General features: G+C 36.7%; 1 protein-coding gene across 3 annotated transcripts in view; it reads right to left on the reverse strand.

Moving 5' to 3' along the window:
* Window positions 1-24,278, reverse strand: part of ARID4A (AT-rich interaction domain 4A) — a 79,150-nt gene that overhangs the window by 37,668 nt on the left and 17,204 nt on the right. For all 3 annotated transcript variants that reach the window (XM_053697316.1, XM_053697315.1, XM_053697317.1), the window contains exons 9-16: window positions 24,081-24,160; window positions 23,141-23,214; window positions 19,841-20,001; window positions 8,371-8,443; window positions 6,604-6,698; window positions 6,429-6,526; window positions 4,921-5,146; window positions 3,073-3,314 (exon numbers count right to left, since the gene is read on the reverse strand). In XM_053697316.1, the coding sequence (XP_053553291.1) occupies window positions 3,073-3,314; window positions 4,921-5,146; window positions 6,429-6,526; window positions 6,604-6,698; window positions 8,371-8,443; window positions 19,841-20,001; window positions 23,141-23,214; window positions 24,081-24,160 (1,049 nt within the window). The remainder of the gene's footprint in view (window positions 1-3,072; window positions 3,315-4,920; window positions 5,147-6,428; window positions 6,527-6,603; window positions 6,699-8,370; window positions 8,444-19,840; window positions 20,002-23,140; window positions 23,215-24,080; window positions 24,161-24,278) is intronic.

The following is a 24,278-nucleotide window of genomic DNA, read 5'->3' on the forward strand; positions in this document are numbered from 1 at the left end:
GCTTTAGTGTAGAGATCAGCCTCCCATCTGACACATCCCACCCCCTGATCCCTCTCAAACAGCTCTCTTCCCTCCCCCACAATTGTCCCCGCCATCTTAAGTACTGGCAGAAAGTCTGCCAGCAGTAAAATAAAATAAAAAAAATAAAAATATTTTAAATAAAATAAAATATATATTCTGCTGTGAAGGATCCCCCCTTGGCCCCCAACCTCCCTGATCCCCCCCAAAGAGCTCTCTAATCCTCCCCCCACTATTTGCCACCATTTTTGGGTACTGGCAGCTGTCTGCCAGTACCCACTTTGCAAACAAAATGTGGCTTTTTAAATCTACAACCTACTTTTTCTGTAGTGTAGCTGCCCCCTCCATACCCTACCCCCTCCCAGATCCCTTTTGAAAATAATCCACCCCCTTCCTCTACCACCCACCACCCACTCCCAGCACTCTTTTCCACCACTTTTATTTTGTGGCTAGATCGTGATCACCCGCCCCTCGCTTCCCGCGCGCTCCCAACAGCAACAACTGCTGGCCGGAACGGAAGTTCCCCAGCGATGGGCTGCCCACCCGCCTCCCTGCAATGGCTCCCACCCACCAACGATCGGCACCATCGCTGGCCGATGTAGAGAGGGTCACAGAGTGGCTCTCTCTGCATCGGTGTGCAAAAAAGTTATTGCAGCGATGCCTCAATATCGAGGCATCACGGCAATACCTTGAAAGCGGCTGGAAGCGGTCAGCATTGCTTCCAGCCGCTTGAAACCCCTGACGACGTACAGGGTACGTCGCTGGTCTTTAAAGACCAGTTTGTGTAAGACGTACCCTGTACAATGTGTCGTTAAGGGGTTAAAGGGACAGTCTACACCAGAATTGTTATTGTTTTAAAAGATAGATAATCCCTTTATTACCCATTCCCCAGTTTTGCATAACCAACAGTTATATTAATATACTTTTAACCTCTGTGATTATCTTGTATCTAAGCCTCTGCAAACTGCCCCTTTATTTCAGTTCTTTTGACAGACTTGCAGTTTAGCCAATCAGTGCCTGCTCCCAGATAACTTCACGTGCACGAGCACAGTGTTATCTATATGAAATACGTGAACTAACACCCTCTAGTGGTGAAAAACTGTTAAAATGCATTCTGAAAAGAGGTGGCCTTCAAGGTCTAAGAAATTAGCATATGAACCTCCTAGGTTAAAGGGACCCTCAAGTCAAAATTAAACTTTCATGATTCAGATAGAGCATGAAATTTTTAGCAACTTTCTAATTTATTACTAATATCAATTTTTCTTCGTTCTCTTGCTATCTTTATTTTAAAAGCAGGAATGTAAATCTTAGCAGCCAGCCCATTTTAGGTTCAGCACCATGGATAGTGCTTGCTTATTGGAGGCTTACATCTATCCACCAATAAGCAAGCATAACCTAGGTTCTCAACCAAAAATGGTCCGGCTCCTATGCATTACATTCCTGCTTTTTAAATAAAGATAGCAAGAGAACGAAGAAAAATTGATAATAGGATTAAATTAGAAAGTTGCTTAAAATGTTATTCTCTATCAGAATCATGAAAGAAAAAATTTGGGTTTAGTGTCCCTTTAAGCTTTCAACTAAGAATACCAAGAGAACAAAGCAAAATTGGTGATAAAAGTAAATTTGAAAATTGTTTAAAATGACATGCTCTATCTGAATCATGAGAGTTTATTTTGGCCTAGACTGTCCCTTTAATAAAAGCTATAGCCGTTTAAAAAGTGTATTTAAAGGGACATAATACTCATACTGCATCAGTTTCAAGTGATTTAGAATATAACTGTAAAAAGCTGACAGCTATGCTGCATCACTTTCAAGTGTTTCAACATTTGGGTATCATGGCCCTTAGTATGCACCGTGCACCAGCATTTTAAACATAGCAGTTGCTTAGAGAGCCTAAGATGCTTGTACCATCTGGTAAGGACTCAGTTTGTTAATTGCTGAGGCTGACATGACACCAGCCCCACTGGTGCTCTGAGCAGCTGCAGTATTTAAAATGCTAGTGCACCGAGAATATCTAGCTATGCTTCACATGCACGTGCAGAGAAAAATGTATAAACAGTGATAACTTTTACTAGAAGCATTTTTGGAAAAAAAAATTGCTAATACATGTATATTGCAAATATGTTTCTATTCAAATATGTAAATAATCTAAGTGCATTTCAATTTTGACCAGAATGTCCCTTTACATTTATTTACATTAAATTATATATATATTATCTTAAAACAAAGAGATGTGTTAAAGAATTTCATAGAAAGAAGACTTCCCAGAATTTTCAACGTAACTTGGGAAGCGGACAGATTGTGTATACGTTTTATGAAGACGTGTGGCACCCCTTCACAATATATAATCATGTACGTTTCTTGCTGAATACCTCTGCTCTCCCCTTACACGGCAGTTATCAGGGTACCCTTAATAGCTGTTACACGTATAAAAAAAAACTTAAAAGATTACAAAACTACACTCCAGGTACATTTATAAAAACATAGCCGTATAATGTCTAATCACAGGAGAGTTAAACTTACTTATTTTCATCCAAAAATGCAGCTTATTCTAATATAAATCAGATTTGTTTTATTCTTGAATTACATCACATAATACTTCCCCTAAAAAGGGGCAGTCAAACAGCTATTAAAAGCGTCCAAACAACAGTAGCTTGAATATATTAAATAAAATATGGAGTTCAGGCAGGCATGTGCAAACGGTCTTATTCTGTCACGCATACACACTGCGCATCTATGTGTCGACACTGCCATAATTCTAGGGCGTTTCGGGACCTTGCGCATGCACATCACGGCTACAATCTGCCATATTCCTACCTGGGTAGTCCCCCTGGGTAGGACTCAGTTAATGAGTCTCCGGGGGGCAGGAGAACTATAAATATTAGAAACGGATAAGGTATTAGGAACTATAATGACTTTAGCAATATTTTGATTTCTGCAAAGTTTTTTTAGGTTTAGTGTCCCTATAATTAGTCTCCCCTGAGATGAGCAAGGTCTGCAGGTTCTGAACTATGTTACCAAGATGACCTAATTCTTATCACTTAGAAAACTTACTCATCACATTGCTTATCGTCATCTTCATCAGATTCTTCATCAGACTCTTCCTGCTTCCTTATTTTTGGTTCTCCTTTTAATTTGCCTAAAGCGCACTTTCTGTTTGGAGTAGTTTCTTCCTCTTTTTTGTCCTCCTTTGTGTCCAAATTGTCTTCAATATCTTTGTTTTCCTTGTTGCTGTCTCTTCTTTTGTCAGTATCCTCCAGATCTTTCATTACTGGAGTCAGAAGTCTCCGCCTTCCCTGTAAGAGAAAGAAATTCAGTTATTATTTATTCTAGGAGTTCAGTGAATCATGAATGGACATATCATTTTTTTAATTTTATTTTTTTGGTCATGGTTTTAAATGAAACAACGAATATTAAAAGATTTACTGTAAGGCATCTGCTAAACTTAAAGGGACATTAAACCCAAAATGTTTATTTCATGATTCAGATAGAGAATACAATTTAAACAACTTTTCAATTTACTTCTATTATTTAATTTGTTCCCTTCTCTTGTTATCCTTTGCTGAAAGGTTTATCTAGGTAAGCTCAAGAGCAGCAAAGAACCTAGGTTCTAGCTGCTGATTGGTGGCTGCATATATATATATATATATATATATATATATATATATATATATATATATATATATATATATATATATATATATATATATATACATACACATATATACACACACACCGATCGTCATTGGCTCATCCATGTGATCCGTTAGAAACCAGTAGTGCATTGCTGCTCCTTCAACAAATGATAGCAAGAGAATGAAGCAAATTAGATAATAGAAGTAAATTAGAAAGTTGTTTAAAATTGTATTCTCTAGCTGAATCATGAAAGGAAATGTTTGAGTTTCATGTCCCTTTCAAGCAGAAATTTAAGCACAAAGCAAATTCAATATTATTTATAGCACAAACTACAACACTGGGTTAATCTTTGGCTACCAGAAAAGGGGGGGGGGGGGTTGTAAACTTATACGTATGAAGAAAATCCTTTAAAAAAAGGCAATTAGTAAATTAACCTTGAATTTTTATTAAAGAGACTTCAAAATCCAACATTTTTCTGTCATGATTTAAAGGGACACTAAACCCAAAAACTTTCTTTCATTATTCAGATAGAGAATACAATTTTAAACAACATTCCAATTTACTTCTATTATCTAATTTGATTCATTCTTTAAATATCCTTTGTTAAAGAAATAGCAATGCACATGGGTGAGCCAATCACACGAGGCATCTATGTGCAGCAACCAATCAGCAGCTACTGAGCCTATCTAGATATGCTTTTCAGCAAAGTATATCAATAGAATGAAGCAAATTAGATAATAGAAGTAAATTAGAAAGTTGTTTAAAATTGTATGCTTTTTCTAAAGGGTTTAATGTCCCTTTAAGTAGAATTTTAAACAACTTTTCAGTTTACTTCTATTATCAAATTTGTTTAATTTTCTTGGTATCATTTGTTGAAGGAGCAGCAATGCACTACTGGTCTCTAACTGAACACATGGGTGAGCCAATGAAAAATCAGTATATATATATATATATATATATATATATATATATATATATATATATATATATATATATATACATACATACATACATACATACATACATACATACATACACACACACACATACATACACACAGCCACCAATCAGCAGCTAGAACCTAGGTTCTTTGCTGCTCCTGAGCTTACCGAAACCTTTCAAGCAAAGAATAACAAGAGGAGGCAACTTAAATAATAGAAGTAAATTGGAAAGTTGTTTAAATTGTATGTCTAGATCATGGATGTCTAATGACTTTACTGTCTCTTTAAATAAGCAAATTGCACCATCAGGAAATGTAAGTTGTACCCTTGGTGATTTAATTTGAGTTTCTTCTTTTTCATGTTCACTGCTGGAATCGGTGTCTTCCTCGATTTTCACTTCCTCAGGAAGTTTTTCAGCCTCTTTATTATCACTTTTTTCCATTGGCTGTTGCTCTTGCGGAACCTCTTCTACTGGTTTAGGATCATTATGATGAATTGTCCTAAACTGAATATCGGCAGAACGGCAATATTCCTCAAACCCATAAAGATACCTAACAATTGAGAGAGAAAAAACAAAACAAAAACCAGACAGTTTATGGATGTGTCAAAAAACCTTGGTTTGGATAGAATAAAAAAATCAATAAAAAAAAATCATTGTAACTATAAAAAATATAAGGAAGAGTTCCCCAGGCAGCCATTTCTGGGGTTACTACAAAAGAATGTGTTTAAAATAAGGAATAAATAATGTGCAATTAAACACCCTCATTACTTAAAGGGACATGAAACCCACAATTTTATTTCATAATTCAGTTAGAGAATACAATTTTAAACAACTTTCCAATTTACTTCTATTATTTAATTTGCTTCCTTCTCTTATTATCCATTGTTGAAAGGTTTACTAGGCAAGCTCAGGAGCAGTAGAGAACCTAGGTTCTAGCTGTTGATTGGTGGCTGCATATATATATTGATTGTGATTGGCTCACTCATGTGTTCAGTTAGAAACCATTAGTGCATTGCTGCTCCTTTAACAAATGATACAAATTAGATAACAGAAGTAAATTAGAAAGTTGTTTACAATTGTATTCTCTATCTGAATCATGAAAGAAAAAAAAATGGGTTTTATGTCCCTTTAGGGAAAGGTACAACTTAGTCACATTGCACCTATTCCTAAATGTCTTATTTATAGCAATGTTATTAGAATTGTAATATTTATCAAAATGGTAAGTTCACAAATGTATTAATCAAAGTGCAGATTATACTACATATAGATCATTGTACAAGTGCATTATGGGAACAGCAGAGGAAAGCTAGATAACACACACAAGTGGCTTTTCTAGAGCTGTTGACTTCAGCTAATCTGGAAAGGTAAAAACCGGATACATTCTGCTAACCAAATGCAAATATTTGCAATTTATACATAAAATATAGGTGCATTTAAAAGGAATGCAGATCTCTCTCTCGGGAGACTTTATTTAAAGGGACAGTAGACACGTTTGTAATATAAGCTATTCAACAATGTGTAGGAAGAAATGTGATTTAAGTCTTTAAATTGTGGGTTTTCTTGTTCTGAAAATTTGACTTGCACTCTGCAGACTTCACAAGCCTAATCTGTCTCTAATTAGCTTCAGTGCAAACGATAAGGTAAGGAAATGCAAAATAATGACAGTGGCAAGCCCGGCCCACCCCCGTAAGTGGTCAGTGGAGTTTGATTTTTAAAAATAATTGCAGCAAACAAAATGTTCAAACTTTTTTTTGCACTTTTCAAAGGAAGTTTAAAATTACAGTCACAGTATTTCATGGGAAATGTTATGCTCCCGCCTGCTGTGAACTTACTTTTTGTATGCGGTTTTCACATTGTAGGAAGCTGCTGAATTCAGGATAGGAATACCAAGGTCCATATAAATTTGCTTCCAAACAGAGCCACTTTCAATCTGTGCAAAAAATGACAATGAATTAAAATGCAATCAGACACTATTTTAGGTTTCTCTAAATGCAGAATCATACTCACATTATCACAGCCTCCCTGCTGATACACAAGCCGGAAAAGTTTGAAGAGGTTTAGATCCTTGTAGCCTAATACAGGTGGTTTGTTGATTGGGGTACCTATTAAAAAAATCTTGACATTAAAACAACTATGACCTACATAAATCTGTTAATCAAATTTATGGTTTCTTTAATGTATGTCCCACATTCAGGGTGGCAAAATTCCAGAAATGAACAGGCAAATGTGATATATGTTATTAGTAATTTACATTCAGAGATCTCAGGGTACAAAACAAAATAGCTAACACATAGTGACACTTCCCTCTTAAAGTGACAATAGCGAGCTGGTCAGATACATGATGTTTTGCCAAACTGAAAACAAGGACAATTTGGAATAAAAAGAATTAAGAAAACAAGTTTTTGATTGTGTGCACCAGAAAAGTCTGTCCAATTAAAAATGAACAAAAATAAATAAAATAAGTAAATTAAGGTGCTTCTGGCTACAGAGTGATCTTGCAACGCTCGCTGAGAGGCAGCTTATACTATTTTGCCTCTGTGGATGGAAAAGAAGTAGGACATTATGTTTTAGAATTTGAAAGTCTCCCTTTGAAAAAGAATTAAGATTAAAGAAGGGATTAGACAGGGACAGGTATCTTCCCCAACATAAGGTAGGTGAAAATCTTAGGGCCCCCACACAGACCGACCAAACTTACAGAACGAGTCACTGCCTTGGGTAGGCGAGCAACCCTGTGGCATGAGGTCAGGTCAGTGGGTGAGAGACAGCCTACAGTCTGATGCCTGGAGGCAGCCGCTGCAAAAGTAGAAAAGCCAAAATCAGGTTGATGCGAGATCCTCGTGATACACAACTTATAGGTAGCCTTGGTATGAGAGCACAGTTTTACTCATTATGCTTATCGCTTTGGCTAAATGCAAATGAAAGACTTTTGTGATGTTGACAATGGACAAATATAAAAATATTACTTTTACACAGGAAACAAATTAAAGTAAAACTATTAACCAGTATGGTGAGCAATATATATTATACATACAGAAAAAGCAAAACACAAATAATCCACTTAACACCTTTAAGAGTGAAAGTTCAGATAGAGATAGAATAAAATTTTAAAGAACTTTGCAATTTACTTCTGTTCTCAAATTTGCGTCAACCTCTTAGAATCCTATATTGTAGGTTAAACCTACTTATGCTTGTAGGATATGAGTCTTTAACACTTAATGGCAGAAGTGTTGGCAACAATATATAGCACTGATACTAACATTGTTGCACATAATAGACCATCTTTATAAAGAAAACACAAAATGTGACATTCAGTAAAATAGCAGCCAGGTTGTCAAATTACTGAATACAGACGATGTGTCACAAATTTAAGCAAAACACATGGGGGGTTATTACAGGGCTTGACAGATCCAGGGACGGGACAGCTCCAAAAGGTTACTTCTGGCTACTATATTTTTCAAAATCTCTCTATAGAAAACCTCTCCATGGCTCCTAAACCAAAGCAGTTGGCTGGATCCTTGGTTTGATACAAATTTGTCAAGCCCAGGGATATTGTATCTATTAAGTTAATTAGGTTTTTAAGCAATTTAAAACTAGCAATATGAAACAAAAACATGTCAGATAAAATTAGAAAACTGATCATTTTGTCTCACGTTAATGATTACAAGTCTATAGATGGATTTTTGTTGCTATTCACATCTAATTTCTTTAGGGTCACTGCCGTCTAACATATTTTAGTGAGCAGAACTGATTACGTTACATAGAACTGTACTTCACCTCTGTCTTCCATAAACTTGTAAAGCTGCTGAAGAAAATTGTCCCTTTCTTCTGGGTCACTTTCCTCTTCTGGCTGTAAGAGCAAAGGCAATAAAAGATTTAGTAATACGCAACTGTTTTTGCAGTATACAAAGTACATATTTCTGTGAACATCCAAGAGAAAAGCAAGTTGGACGGTCAAGATATCTTTAAGAGGCCTAACTGAAAACTGATAACGGACACCACCAAAGCAACAGAATTTCAAATTATAACCCTCACAAGGAAAGGGATCTTTTTTCTTGTTAGGTAAAGGCCCATGTTACATTGATTTGGGACACATCTGTACATACACACCAGGCTTAATGACTCAAGTGAAATTAGTTGGTTATATGATGAACAATATTTCTGTACACGGTTATTCACAAATTAATCTCAAAATGTATTCAATAGCACCAAACTTTAAAGCAGAGACAAATTCAATATGAAACATGCTAGTATGTGTAAGGATTGTTCATAGAAGCATGCCAAGCAAATACATTATTATTGTGTTTGTCAAGTTTTAGCCAAACAAACAAAAACAATTCTCTCTCTCTAGTTCCATATTGATTTGTCTTTAATGGTGTGGAATCAGCAAGAACAAGTAACTCTGATCAGAAGAGGACATGGCGTACACTGATGCAGGTAAATGGCTGTACACGTCATATATTGCCCCATCAGACTAATAATGTCTAAAAGTAATGAAAAGCCAAATATTAAAGTGGATAATATCAAACCCACTTGTCGTTCTCACTCACTGCCTTATCAATACAAGACAGGCTCATCATGACAAGAACAGGCTGCTGGGGTAGGATTTCAAGGAGCAATTGAGAAGAAAAAATAATCTAGAAATCTTTAAAGCTTTGTCCTTTTCTAAACGTTGGTTTATGAGGCCATACGTTTTCTTGTGCAAACAATAAAGAGAGTATTTGAATAGCTGCACTCACTTCATGCAAACCTCATGTACACAGGCCAGAGATCCTCATGGTTAGAGTCCGATTCCTTTTCTCTTCTTCATTGCCACAACACAAAACACAAATCACAAAAGCCATAGCTATTCCTATTGCTCAATATATACTGCACTGGGACCTCAACAAAATCTGAAAGGCATAAATATGCCCAGCACCTCTGTATGTAATGATTTGCAGACTGAAGACAAACACACCCAGAATCATGGGGGCAGGTCACTCTCTGTCTCTTTATAAAAGCACATGAACAAGCAACAGCACAGCAAATTACAGTTACAGCATCAGCATGTCAATCTTAGTCTGTACATGATGTGTGGCTGAACGTCTCTCCACTGAGACAAGAGAATAAAATGCCTCTATTTCACTGCACGACATAACAAAGAAACATAACACTTGTACAATACAAGAAGCCACAACTGAAATCCATCACGTAACGCTTACCTAGGAACAGCTTTAATTGTTCATGCATGTCCTGTGTGAGGCAGGCCTGCTGTGGGTCTCGGCTGCCTGGGCAGGGCATCTACATGCTCTCTGCCTTCCTTGCATTCCCTCCCGTATGGGAAAAAACAGACATTACATGAAGAAAAGAAAAAGACAGCCCCATTTCAAAGCATCTGGCGAACCTCCCCTGGCAGCTTGCCAAGTCTCTGCTCAACCTTCCTGTCTGGGCAGAGCATGCGTGATTCTGACCAACATCATGTTTCCATGGCAACACTCTAGGCAGCCCCCAAATAGGGGGAACACACTGGGTTTTCACATAGACAAAAAAAGGACAAGCAGTCATGGAGAGATAAGGAAATATCTCACCTGTTTCAGACCAAATCACTGCTCTTTATGAGGATGTAGCAGAACCCACCAGCTTAACTTGCTGATATTAGAACAATAACAGCGTTTAAATAATATAAACAGTATCTGTTACTTGTTATCATGGGCACCAAAGGCTGGCAGGGCTGCATGTTAATTGGCCGTCTGTAGGTGAGTTATAGCACTTGTGCAAAGCTTGCTAACCTGCCACATGGCACAACCAGGGCCCACACACGATTTATTAATCTGTCTATTGCTTCTAAAGCCATGTTACTGTATGCAACTAGTGCCTGAAGGCTCAGGTCTGTGATCACAAACACATGAACTAGCACAATAGAATACAACTGGTTATGTGCACAACAGGTCTGCTATATTCTAATAAAGCCTTTACGCTGCAATGTGTTTATTTTACTTGATATAGAATTGCACAGTTACACCATAGTATCATCCAACTCTAAAAACTAAATATTTACATTCAAATTATTCTTAAACAAAAGCTCATTTTTAAATACTTTAAAGAACTTAAAGGGACAAGAAATGCAATATTTTTATTTCATGATGTGGATAGAACACACAATTTTAAACAGCTTTCCAAGTTACCTCTATCATAACATTCTTCATTCTCTTGTTATCCTTTGCTGAAAGAACAACATTGCACTTACTGGCAGATAGCTGAACACAACTAGTTAGCCAATCACAAGATACAAATGTGTGCAGGAACTAATCAGCAGCTAGCTCCCACTAGTGTAGTATATGAGTGTGTTTTTTTTCCCAACAAGGGATACCAAGAAAACGAAGCACATTTGAAAATAGAAGTGAATTTAAAAGGGTCTTAAAATTAGACCTGGCCAGCAGCAATATACTTTGTAAAGGACCCCATACATTTCTGAACTCTGTATTACACACAATGAAGATTCTGAATCTACCCTCTATACAGAGAGGTAGATCCTGAAATGGGGAGAGAATGAACAGCATAAATTAACTCTCATGAGACAAAATATCCCACAACAAATTAAATCCTATTATTATGTATCGTGATGCTCACGGGAACAGATTTTTTTTTTTTTCATTCACAGACTTCCATATTGGAAGATAAAATGATATTGTATATAATACATTAAGCTACTATTGTTTACAAGACTCATTAACATTTAAAGGGACATTTAAGACTAAATGCTGCTATTATGGAACCTGGGTTACACTGCAGGTATCTGAAGGAGACTTGCTGCACATGTGCAAACAGTGAAATGTACTGAAAACTAGATTACAACATGGCGGCACCACGACTAGAGGGAGGTGGGGAATAACCTCAACACTATGCGTATAATTTGTATCTAATCGTTATATCGTCCTTCCTTTGGAGGTTTATATGCCGATAGGTCCAGTATGGTCCTACTCAGGGGTATTAAAAGTTTAGCGCTGACACCAGTATAAAATATGGTGGAACAAAAGTGAAGCACATTTGAAAATAGAAGTAAATTTAAAAAAAAATCTTAAAATTAGACCTGGCCAACAGCAATATACTTTGTAAAGGACCTAGTGCTATTAATACAATGCCAATGGTATAGTTTTTGCATTCTGGTTTAAAGTTGCTACTCAAATTCATTAGTTTGTCTATTAGCAAGACTTGATAATGAGTTTAACCCCTGCAAAAATGTTAAACACATAGGTAAAGCTCCACAGGTGAGTTGCATCGCAATGATACTACCCATCATTTTATAGAAACAAAAAAACAACTAAATGTTGTCAATATTTAATTTACTTAAAACAAGTGGCAAATATCACAAACAAACAGCTATGCTTCTACATTAGCTGTAGAGACCAAGTGGTAAGTTAAAGGGACGTGAAAAAACAAAATTAAACTTTCATGGTTTAGACAGAGCATGCTCTTTTAAAGAACCTTTTAATCTACTTCATTCGTAGTGCACTTCTGCTCCGGAGCAAATTTTAAAGGAAAAATTAAACTCATGCCACAAATAATCAACGAATTCCGGATTATTAATATACTAACATATCAAATATCCCCTCACCCTTAACACCAATTTTATATAACCCGGAATTACCATTAGGGAAAAAACACAAATACAGACATCACAGATATAAACAAACTTATACCTGTATATTTGATCACTGATGGTTCTAAAACTCTACCTATAGATCAAATACAAGACACAGGAAAAGATACCTTCATGACCTGGTACCACTACCACCAAATAACGCATTTCTTACAACATCATAAAGTTGAAGACATTTTTATTCCGCTCACGGTAACAATTTGAAATACTTTGTAGCACAGCGAACATACCCAAACACTCAGTGTCTTCAATATAAGACTTTGCATGTGCTGCTCCTGTCCTCTGGAACTCTCTACCCCGCTCCTGTCTCCAACCTTGTATAGCTTCAGATGCTCCTTGAAACCCCACCTATTCAGAGAGGCTTACCATCTCTCCTCCATCCCTCATCCGAACCAAACTAATACATGAACTGCCTGACTCACTGCTGCAACTACAACCGATGTGACAAGCTACCCCAACCTTATGTCTCTGCACCCTAAACCTGTAGGCTGTGAGCTCTCCGGAGCAGGGCCCTCTTCCTCCTGTACTAGATTTGTTTAGTTTTGTTATGTTTTGTATTTTAAAACAAATCTTTGTCATTGTATACCCCTATCACTGTACCCAGCGCTACAGAATTTGGCGGCTCTATACAAATAAATCATAATAATAATAATAATAATAATAATATTATATAAGATCCTATTATCACCACAACATCAAAGACAACCATCATATACCAAAAAATGGCAGGACTCTTTGCCCTATCAGTTAACACAAGCTGAATGGAATTCAATTTTCCTCTCCATCTCTCACTCTTCACACTCAACAATATTAGAGACAAACTACTCATGCAATGGTACCTAACACCATTAAGATTAAAACATATATTTTCTCAAGTGTCAGACAAGTGCTGGAGGAAATGTGGTCAAATAGGCTCTCTAGATCATATCTGGTGGGACTGCCCAAACATAAGAAAACATTGGGAGGAAGTCAGAATTCATATACATTATTTATTTGAATGTGACTGGCCCCTTGACCCTCTAATTTTTCAGTTTAATATGTTTCCCAAACCTCCCTCAAAACTACATGGTAAATTGTTCCACACTATTTTGAATAGCGCAAAGAAACTGGTCCCAAGACTTTGGAAACAAGATAAATTACCCTCTATACAGAACTGGCTACAACAAATAACTACAAACTTATCTCTTGAGCGGTACTTTTATATGACTACAAATAGATTGGATGTATTTTACAATATGAATTTTCTTTGGGAAACAAAACCACAATTACCTCTAGATTTAACATGATTAACAGATGGACGAACCTTCAATCTCAACATTTTTTCCTAAACATACAATATCTTGTTTATCCACTTCGTGTATTATCTACTAATCACCAAAATAATACACTAATTGTGAGACCTTTTCCCAATAGGGCGAAATAATAACTTTAATAATATATAATATTCTTTTGTTTAAGCAACACTCTTGTCTATTGTAGAAGTCAGGTATTTTGGACCATGCTATTCATATAGAAAGGAGAAGATACTAGGATGTCGTAACACCTGTTTTGTACCAGTAATGAATCTGTCTATATCTGAGATGTATTGTTTTTGATTCTATGCTTTTCATGTAATGCCTTTATATTTTTCAATAAAAATTGTTTAAAGCATTTAAAAAAATAAATAAATAAATAAAATTTGTGATTCAGATAGAGCAGGCAATTTTAAGCAACTTTCTAATTTACTCTGATCATCAATTTTTCTTTGCTCTCTTGGTATCTTTATTTGAAAATAATCCAGGAAGCTATAGACCAGTTAGTCTGACATCAATAGTGGGGAAGATATTTGAAGGGATTATAAGGGATTATATTGATGAGCATATTCGTGTAAACAAGATTATGAGTTCTAATCAGCATGGCTTTAGGAGAAATAGATCATGTCAAACTAATCTAATTAGATTCTACGAGGAAGTAAGTAAAAATATAGATAAAGGGGAATCAGTTGATGTGATATACTTAGATTTTGCAAAGGCATTTGATACAGTGCCACATGAGAGATTAATGCACAAAATTAAGGGACTGGGAATAGCTGAAAATGTTAGCTCATGGATAAATAACTGGATAAAAGATAGGGAGCAACGAGTAGCAGTAAATGGATCATACTCAGATTGGACAAAGGTAATCAGTGGCGTCCCCCAGGGATCAGTACTGGGCCCTGTTCTTTTTAATATTTTTATAAATGACTTGGAGCAAGGATTAAATAGCGACATCTCTATTTTTGCAGATGATACTAAGTTAAGTAAGGTCATTAGGTCAGAGCAGGATGAACTCTCTTTGCAAAGGGATTTGCTAAAATTAGAACTATGGGCAAGTGAATGGAAAATGAGATTTAATACGGAAAAATGTAAGGTTCTACATTTTGGAAGTAAAAATAAGCAGGCTATGTATTTTTTAAATGGGACAAGACTTAGCCAAACACAGGAGGAAAGGGATTTGGGAGTAGTAATAGATAACAAGCTAAAGATGAGTGCACAATGCAGGGCAGCGGCTTCAAAGGCTAATAAGATACTAGCATGTATTAAAAGAGGCATTGATTCAAGGGAGGAAAGCATAATTCTGTCATTATATAAAGCCCTGGTAAGACCTCACCTTGAGTTTGGAGTGCAGTTCTGGGGACCGATTGCTAAAAAAGATATTGCAGAACTAGAAAAAGTTCAGAGAAGGGCCACAAAGCTAATAAGGGGATTGGAGAAATTAACCTATGAGGAGAGGCTAGCCAAACTGGGTCTGTTCTCTTTAGAAAAAAGGCGCTTGAGAGGTGACATGATTACTTTATATAAATATATTCAAGGCCCATATACAGAGATGGCAGAAGCTCTTTTTATTCCAAGAAAATTGTTTCTGACAAGAGGTCATAATTTAAGGTTGGAGGAAAGGAGATTTAATCTCCTGCAACGGAAACGTTTTTTCACTGTAAGAGCAATAAAATTGTGGAACTCATTACCAAAGGAGGTAGTGAATGCCAATACCATAGATACATTTAAAAATAGTCTGGATAAATTTCTGTATATAAACAAAATTCATGGATATGATTGCTAGTATTAAATGGGTCACATTTTAATGGGGTTATTTAAGCTTAACTGGAGCTTTTTGTAAGTATTTTAGATTTGTATAGGTTGAACTCGATGGACTTCAGTCTTTTTTCAACCTTATCTACTATGTTACTATGTTACTATGTTACAATAATGTAAGTATAGGAGCCTGCCAATTTTTGGTTCAGCACCTGGGTAGCACTTTCTGATTAGTGTCTAAATGTAGCCACCACTCCGCAAGCGCTACCCAGGTTGTGAACCAAAAATGGGCCGCCCCCTATAATTACATTCAAATAAAGATACCAAGAGAACGAAGAAAATTTAATAAAAGGAGTAAATTAGAAAGTTGCTTAAAATCTCATGCTCTGTATGAATCATAAAAATTTAATTTTGACTAGATTATTCCTTTAAAGGGACTGTATACACCATTTGTTATTTAACTGCATGCAATAGACACTAATATAAAGAATAATATGCACAGATACGGATATAAAAATCCAGTATAAAAACGTTTATATTAAAAACTTAACTTAGAAGCTCCCAATTTAGCACTGTTGAAATGGTTACAGAAACACCCACTGAAAAACAGACACTCCATCCTCCCCCTTTCTCTGCATATGAAAAGACTCTTTACATAAACAGGAGTAAGCTGGAGTAGGTATACATCAGTATTCTCCTAAAACTTTGGGGCTTGGTTAGGTGTCTGAAAATCAGAGCAATGTTAATAAAAAAAAATTATAGTTTTGCTTATTTTTAAATAAGAACCAGTAAAAAAAAAAAAAAGTAGAGATTACTCACACTAGATAACTTAATGAGCTGCAACATTCTATGTTAATACTGAACCTACATATTTATTACATACACGATAGCACAATATACAAACCCCAAAACAGAACAAAATTAAAGTGCAGTTTAAGTGGTCATATATGTAAAAAAAAGTTGCTAAACTCACACCGACTGTGCCATTGCACAATCACTAAACTCAGTCAGATAGCTGAGCAGTGAGTGTAACACACCTCCAGAAGTGACGTGGTCCAGCATTCTTATGGGTCGAGGAAAATTATAGAACACCGACCGCCCACTGCACATTGCTCTTCTACCTATGAGGTGACACTTGCACCTCTAAACCAATAGCCGTGCGTGCATATAGAACACAGTCAATTGACACGCACGGCTATTGGTTTAGATGTGCAAATGTCACCTCATTGAAGGAGGATGATGTGCCGTGAGCAGCTGGTGTTTTATAATTTTCCTTGACCCATAAAAATGCTGGACCAAGTCACTTCCGGAGGTGTGTTACACGCTCAGCTGTCTGACAGCAAATCCCCGACGTGCTCATGAGCTTTATCGAGTCAACGCATCAAACATATTTACGATGGGCACTGTAATTCCTCCATCTTCACTACCTTTTCAGCCTCTGTCTGGGTGGTTCAAGAGGGGCAAAAGGGGAGTGTAGATGGGGAAATTACAGTGCACCGTATATATGTGTGGTTAGCAAGCAGTTCCGTTGTAGAGATTAGTTTCTGTTGGGGTCTATTTTTGCTCCGATTTGTTCTCGACCCCATAGGAATGCTGGACTGCTGCGATTAGAATGTGGTGAGGCCCTGGATAATGTGGTGATGCAGTGAAGAGCTTGCGTTGTAAAGGAATTTGCGTTCAAACAGCTGATTCTACGTCATCGGAAGTGACGTGCTACAGTATTCTTATGGGGTAGAGGAAAATTAGAGCGCACAGGAGCCACAGAGTTTAGCGATTATGCAACGGCACAGTCAGGAGGAGTTTAGCACTCTTTTTTACATATTTGATCACTTAACCTCCACTTGATTTTTAGTGATGGTAAATCCTAGCGTTTGTTAAATGCTTGGATTTACCATCACTTAACAGATTTTACCGAAATGAGAAGTAATAAGCAACAGACGAACTATGATCCACATAACAGATCATACAATTCACCAGTCTACGTCAGGTAGGGAATCAAATACAAGACTACGTAAGACAGTTAAGGTACCAGTCTTGGTGTCAGGGATGAGTGTGTGGAACAGCCCGAGAGATTAGGAGCTGTATTTCTCAGAATATGTTCAGACCTACATAAGTAATGATCCAGGCCTACATGCAAAAAACAGGCATCTGCAAGAGCAAATATTGCCCTCTAAAAGAATGAGTCAAGAACAGCCCCAACCTAGGTGATTTCTCACTGCATTGAAAACACAAATCCCTCATGCACTGGCTGTTATACATACTAAAGATAAAAACCTTGCGGAATCTGTTGGCGCTCTACAAATAACCAATAATAATAATAATAATAACCCAAGGGCATGTAAAAAAGGCAAGAACAGAACATAATACTTGATTAAAAGGGACAGTTAACACCCGACACAACCGGATTCCATAGGTTTGTAACGCAAACGAAAATCCGCCGGCACTGGCTCCCTTCCCTATTTCTCCCCCTCCTCCTTCTTCCCCATCTCACTTCTAAATCACGCTCGTTTATGAAGGGATTGACGCGCACGATATGTCATTGCGCATGCGCATTTGTAAATCAGCAATCGGACTTGACACATCCAATTAATTAGATCAGTGTTAAGTAATATGGTACTGTTTAAAATATAATACGTCGGAAACTATTGGGGAGAATAATGTAGCGCTTTTTTAGTTCCTATTGAATTGTGCATGCGCAAAACACCGTGAACGAGTAAAGATTCTGACTGAGGATTCCATTCTGATTGGAGGATGGACTGAAAGAGAAGGTTAGTACGTAACCGTGGGGGGAATTTGGCGGCCATATTTCGACTACATTAACGTATGTATTTGGAAGGATTCCTAGGACAAAGATAGAGGTAATAGAGAAGGTGGATCTTTGTTTGCGTTACAAACATATGGAATCCGGTTGTGTCAGGTGTTGACTGTCCCTTTAAAAAGGGAGAGATTATTACTAACTATATTATAAATATATTACAGATATTTAGTACTGCACTGCATTTCTCCATTGATGCAATGAAGTGGTCTTTATACTAACACTACGGGCCAAATTATCAAGCTCCGAATGGAGCTTGATGCCCCTGTTTCTGGGCGAGTCTTCAGGCTCGTCCGAAACAGGAGTAATGAAGCCTGCTGCTTAATAACTTGCTCATCTGCTCTGAGGCTGCGGACATCAATACGCCTGATCCCATACGATCGGGCCGATTGACACCCCCTGCTAGCGGCCAATCTGCAGGGGGCGGCATTTTACAAGAACTGCTTGTGCAATGATAAATGTCGACAGCGTATGCTGTCTGCATTTATCAATGATCGATGTGCGGTGGACATGATACGTTACATCGTATCATGTTCACTCCAACTTTCATAAATCGGCCCCTATAAGTCATTTTTTATAGCAGCTAATCTCAGTATTTTAGCAAGAATCTCTCCTGAATTTAACATAAGGGTCACTCTAGTGAGATGCTTCTGAGCAGTATGGCTAGCAAGGGCTCAGTTTCACAATGTTCTTACTTGCATTTCAAATCCCCCCCCCAAAAGGGGCTTCCTGTGTGCTCTTAAAGAGACATTCAACAATAAATACATGCTAGATAGAATGCTGTATTCAAAGCAAAGATTAACCTTAGAATAATGCAGTTGTATTTTTTAAATTATATTTGTTGCTTAAATATTGAAAAAATAAGTTTAAAGTTTTAGTGTCCATAAAACAGTGGGCGGTGCCATGTTGGAACTTAGGTTTCCTTCACTGATGAGGCCAATCAGGGACAGTAAGAAAATGGCCACTAGAGTGTGCAACCAATTACTGCATTGGAATAGCAGTGATAAGTCTAAAATGTGCACTATTAACAGGAAGTGGAAGGACCACAATTTTCATAATTTTATTAAAGGAAAAGAGGATACAATAAATAATTATTTAAAGTATACTGGAAAGTTGTGTTCTTTTACTACACATAACTGAACATTTTAGATTACAATCTCAAATGGTTTAACACCCTATTAAAATACAACGGCAGGCACATATGATGCTGCACTGCTACCTGACAACTATGATTGGAGGATTCATTGTAAACAAGGACGTTAACTAACCAGTGTATAACATAATATATCTCCGCCCTCCTAGGGTCAACCACCTAGCTGTTCAGCTTGTAAATAATAGATATAGAAAAAAACAGCAACAAACCAGAATTTTCACAAAGACTTGTAGTCAAATTTATTAATACATTTGACTACAAGTCTTGGTGAAAATCCTGGTGTTTTTGGGAGATATATATATATATATATACACATACACATATACGTACGTACATTGGAAAACAATTTTCATAAATAGCACATACACCAACCATAGCAAAAAATCATCATCATAAATAGTAAAAACAAACACTAACCCAAACAGATTAAGTAAATTAATAAAAGTGAATCAAAAGTAACTGAATTGAATCAGTTTGCAGATACGTTACTATCCTATCACCTATTTCCCTTCTCTTCCCTAAAGTATAAACACATAAATTACGAGCTGGCAGCAGTTGGAAAAACATCATGTTTTTAAACCATTAATTACCTCTGCTTCTTCCTCTACACCTTTGCCCTGTTCCCCATCGCTGAGGTCTGGCGCTCCATCTTCATCTTCACTACAGGAAGACTCCAGGATTTCATTCATGTCCATTTTCCAGTTCTCAGGAACAGTCCGAGACTTCACAAAAGCGAAGGCTTCTTGCATACCTGGAATCCAATAGGGATTTTGTTTGTTTGTAATTCTGCACATTCAACACCGGCAAATCTTGCAAACATAACAATTTTACAGCTAACAACAGTTCTAGAGTAACAAGAAATTACGCCAATACTTGCTAGATTAATATTTTGGGCGAGATTACGAGTGGAGAGCAAAATATTGCTTACGCGAGTACGGTATTTGCAAATTAGAAAGTTGCTTAAAATGTCTGCTCTATCTGAATGAAATAAAAATTTGGGTTCAGTGTCCCTTTAATTCTATTAGCTAAATTTACATTGTTTAGATATATCAGTAGTCCAGGGAAGAGATGTGCATCCTGAGGTCTCATGAACCTCCAAATGCAAAAGATGGTCCTTGGTGCTGCTCAGCTATTTTTGTTGGCATATTCATTCTTGTGTAACAGCGACACGCCACAATTTGTGCAAAATCCAAATATTAGCATGTTCATGTTGTACAAGAATGAATTTTGTAATGAAAAAAGCCAAGTGACACGAAGGGCTGCCTCTGAATGAACATCTCTAGACCAGGCTAATAACAAAGCCTCAGATACATTTGTCTTGGTCAAATAGGGACAGATGTTAAAGGGGTAGTATACACCATTTTTTATTTAACTGCATGTAATAGACACTACTTTAAAGAATAATATGAGAGGAAGTTTGACACAACCCGGCAATCCTTAGTGCGATCTACACTGGAGACTGTACGTTACGGAAACCTAACACCCAAGCCTACAACTAACCGTCAACATCTTCACCTGAGACGAGTTTTGACTGTGGCAGTCTAGGGGAATTTCCGCTAATCTTGCAATACTATACTAACAGGATTGGACTGATCGCTTCATAGAGGTACCAGGTGGGACGTGTGTTGCAGTTTGAGTTGCTTTTATATGCTATTTATCTCATACACACTGTAAGTGTTCTTTTACCTTGCGCTATTTGAGTGCAATTAAACGTCTACACTTGGAGAAGCGTGTGCGCTGTCTTCTCTTGTTTTTGTCTAGTTCATCCAGGGAGTGTTTCCACCAAACTCCTCCTGCTTGGAGAGCGGCACTGCTTTTGGGATTACCGTATCTCATTTCCCCACTCCTAGGAAAGGAGCCAACAAGTACTGTCTGTATGGTCTCACACCAGTGGTGGCACATTTTTTAACTTTTTGGACATTGGGGGTTTATGTTACATGCCACTGTCCATCTCTTACAAGTTTTTGCTTATGCACATTTACTTTTGGGGGACCACCCAGTATTGATTTCATATATTTTGCCTGAGTTTACTTGTTTGTTTGTTTTTTTTTATATTTATTTTTATTCACATTTCTTATTATATTTTGTTGCATGTGTATACTTTAGATATCATAAGAGCCGATACGTTTTTTTTATTTTCTATAAAGAAAAATATGTGCAGATACGGATCTAAAAATCCAGTATAAAACCTTTTAAAAACATACTTAGAGGCTCCCTGTTTAGCACTGTTGATGAGGTTAGGCTGGGACACCCAGTGAAAAGGGCTGAGAGCAGACCCTCCCCTGCATATAAAAGACCCATTATACAAACAGAAGCAATACATCAGTATACATCTAAAACTTTGAGGCTTGGTTAGGCGTCTGAAAATCAGCACAATGTTATTTAAAAATAAACAAAAACTATAATTTTTTACCAAAACACGCCCAGATGGGCTAAATAAATAAATCTATAAAACATTTATGCACAAATGTTTTACTGTAGAATGTCCCTTTAATGAGCTCATGCACTAATTAAGCAGTTATTGTGTAGCAAGGTCAGTGTGTTATAAATAATGCTAGATGCACTCCAGTTTCTATAGAGGGGGAAGGTTGAAAAACCAACAAATTCTAGATGTAAATTATATGAGCAGTGGGCAAAATAAAGAAATAATGAAATTGTGCATTAGATTTTTTTTTTTACTATGCACAATTAACTATTTTGTTATTATTTATAAACTATTATTAGTATTTAAGACCAGAATTAGATCATTTGTGTTCAAAATGAGAAAAAGTAAATGTAAAAGATAGAATATGGGCATTTGCTTGGGACCCTTTAGTGAATTTTAACTGTAGTCGGGGACCCCCAGTACATGAGATTCTAAAGAAAAGCCATGAGTGCTGGCATCATAAATTCCTGGAGTAATGGCTTTACACAGGGACGCTCAGGAATTAAAGGATATCAGTCTACTACAAGACTCCTTCACTGCAAACAGGCCAAATGTATAAATAACTGGGCAAACTAATGCTCCACAACAGGTATTCATACTGATCAGTTACCCCCCTTTGTTTGCTAGGGAGTTGCAAAACAACCTGCTGAATCCCTGCGGGGAGTTGTGCGGTTAATACTTTGTAGTAAAAGTAATTTATTTTAAATCTACAGACTTACAGTGCAACGTACGCAAATATAGGTCATAAAAAAATTAACAGAACAAAGAATTATATAGGCATATACAGGTAACGTATAGTCATTTTGTTTAAAGGGCCATGATACCCAAATGTTTAACCACATGAAAGTGATGCAGCATAGCTGTAAAAAGCCGACTAGAAAATATCACCTGAACATCTCTATGTAAAAAAGAAAGATATTTTACCTCAAAAATTCCTCAGTAACCACATCCCATTGTAAAGGACTTCTAAGCAGCAAATCAGTATGTCTGTCCCGGGACAGCTAAGGGAGTGAGCTTACGTGCCTCATCTCATTTCCCTATTCATTTTAAGGAAGTTTACTATGAAATCTCATGAGAGTTAAGTGAAATCACAGTAAGAGAGTTCATGACCTCAGCACTGCTGATGCCGATTGGCTGCTGTTCATTTCTTCATTATTATTTATTTTATTTTTTTTACCTGTAGCTGGGAGCAGCGGAGTATAACTTTTTACACAGAACTTAGGAGATTGTGAGGTAAAATATCTTTCTTTTTTACATAGAGATGCTAAGGTGATATTTTCCTGTCAGCTTTTTACAGTTATACTGCATCAGTTTGAAGTGATTTAGCATATGAGTATTATGTCCCTTTAAGATAAGAACTTTATAAGGATTTCAAGCTAAAACCCAACACAAAACCAACGCAGTTTGGCAAAAGTGTTTTACAGAGTTTTCGGTCAGAGAGCAAATCATTTGTTTGTTAACTCACCTTGGTTAGAAGAATGAACAGATTTCAGTATGTTAATATCAAGTTCATGAAGGTCTTTCCTTGCAACTGAATGGCTTTAGGACAAGAAAAAAATATAAATAAACTAAAGCAATTTAAATCTGCTACACAAAGCATAAACAAAAAACTTAGAGAACTGTAGAAAAGTCTGCTCATATTCCTCTACAAAGTGGAACTAATGCACAGAATAGCCTTATGCAAATCCCAGGCATACTTGAATTAATTTGCTGCAGGGGCTGAGAATTAGGAGCTAGGAATATTATTATTATTGAGTCAGCAACACTTAGGAGGCAGAAGTGCTATTGTACGCAGAATAATCAAACAACAAGAGCAAGATTCTACAACATCTGTGCCATGATATGTAAAGTCCTGCAGCAGGTGACAGCAATACAAAATGTGTTCATATTGTTTCTTTAAAATGGAATGTATAAATTGTGTTTATATTTGTTTGGTTGCCACTTGCCATAAACACATGCCGGGAAAAAGGCAATTTGCACATGCCTAGAGCATACTTAGGTAGGCTAGGGAACAAGTACTATATGGTAGCAGTGTTTGCAAACTTATACATATAGCGTTCAAGATACATTCACACTCCTGAGTCTACCTCTGCAAACATTAACAGTGAATATTAGTAGACTGGAAAGTTCTCTTATATTGTCCAATCCATCTAAATAGTGAAAGTTTCATTTTGAATTCTGTGTCTAACTTTTTACTAAAATATCTGATTTATCTCAGTCACAACTGTAGCTTTTTGTTAAACCTGTAGCCACTGCAAATGGTCATCTTGTGTTGCGTTTTTATTGGTACAGATTAGACAACTCGAATGTTATAGGAGTTTCTGAATTATGGTTTTTAGGCATTCACCTCATAAATATACACATTTTGCATATAAATTAAAAGCAGTAACATTTAAACTACTTACAATTTGGTATCTACAAATGATCGAACTAAACACTGGTCTTTTTTCACTGTAGAATCATCATTGCAGCTGGGAGATACAACCTTAAATAAAGAAAAAAAATATACAATTAAACACCGTAATCATCAAAATACTCAATTTAAAATATGCAGTTTATATTGTTTTCCACAACTAATTCTCTCTTGATAGAAGAATTTGTAA

The sequence above is a fragment of the Bombina bombina genome, chromosome 1 (assembly GCF_027579735.1).
Source record: "Bombina bombina isolate aBomBom1 chromosome 1, aBomBom1.pri, whole genome shotgun sequence".
Taxonomy (NCBI): domain Eukaryota; kingdom Metazoa; phylum Chordata; class Amphibia; order Anura; family Bombinatoridae; genus Bombina; species Bombina bombina.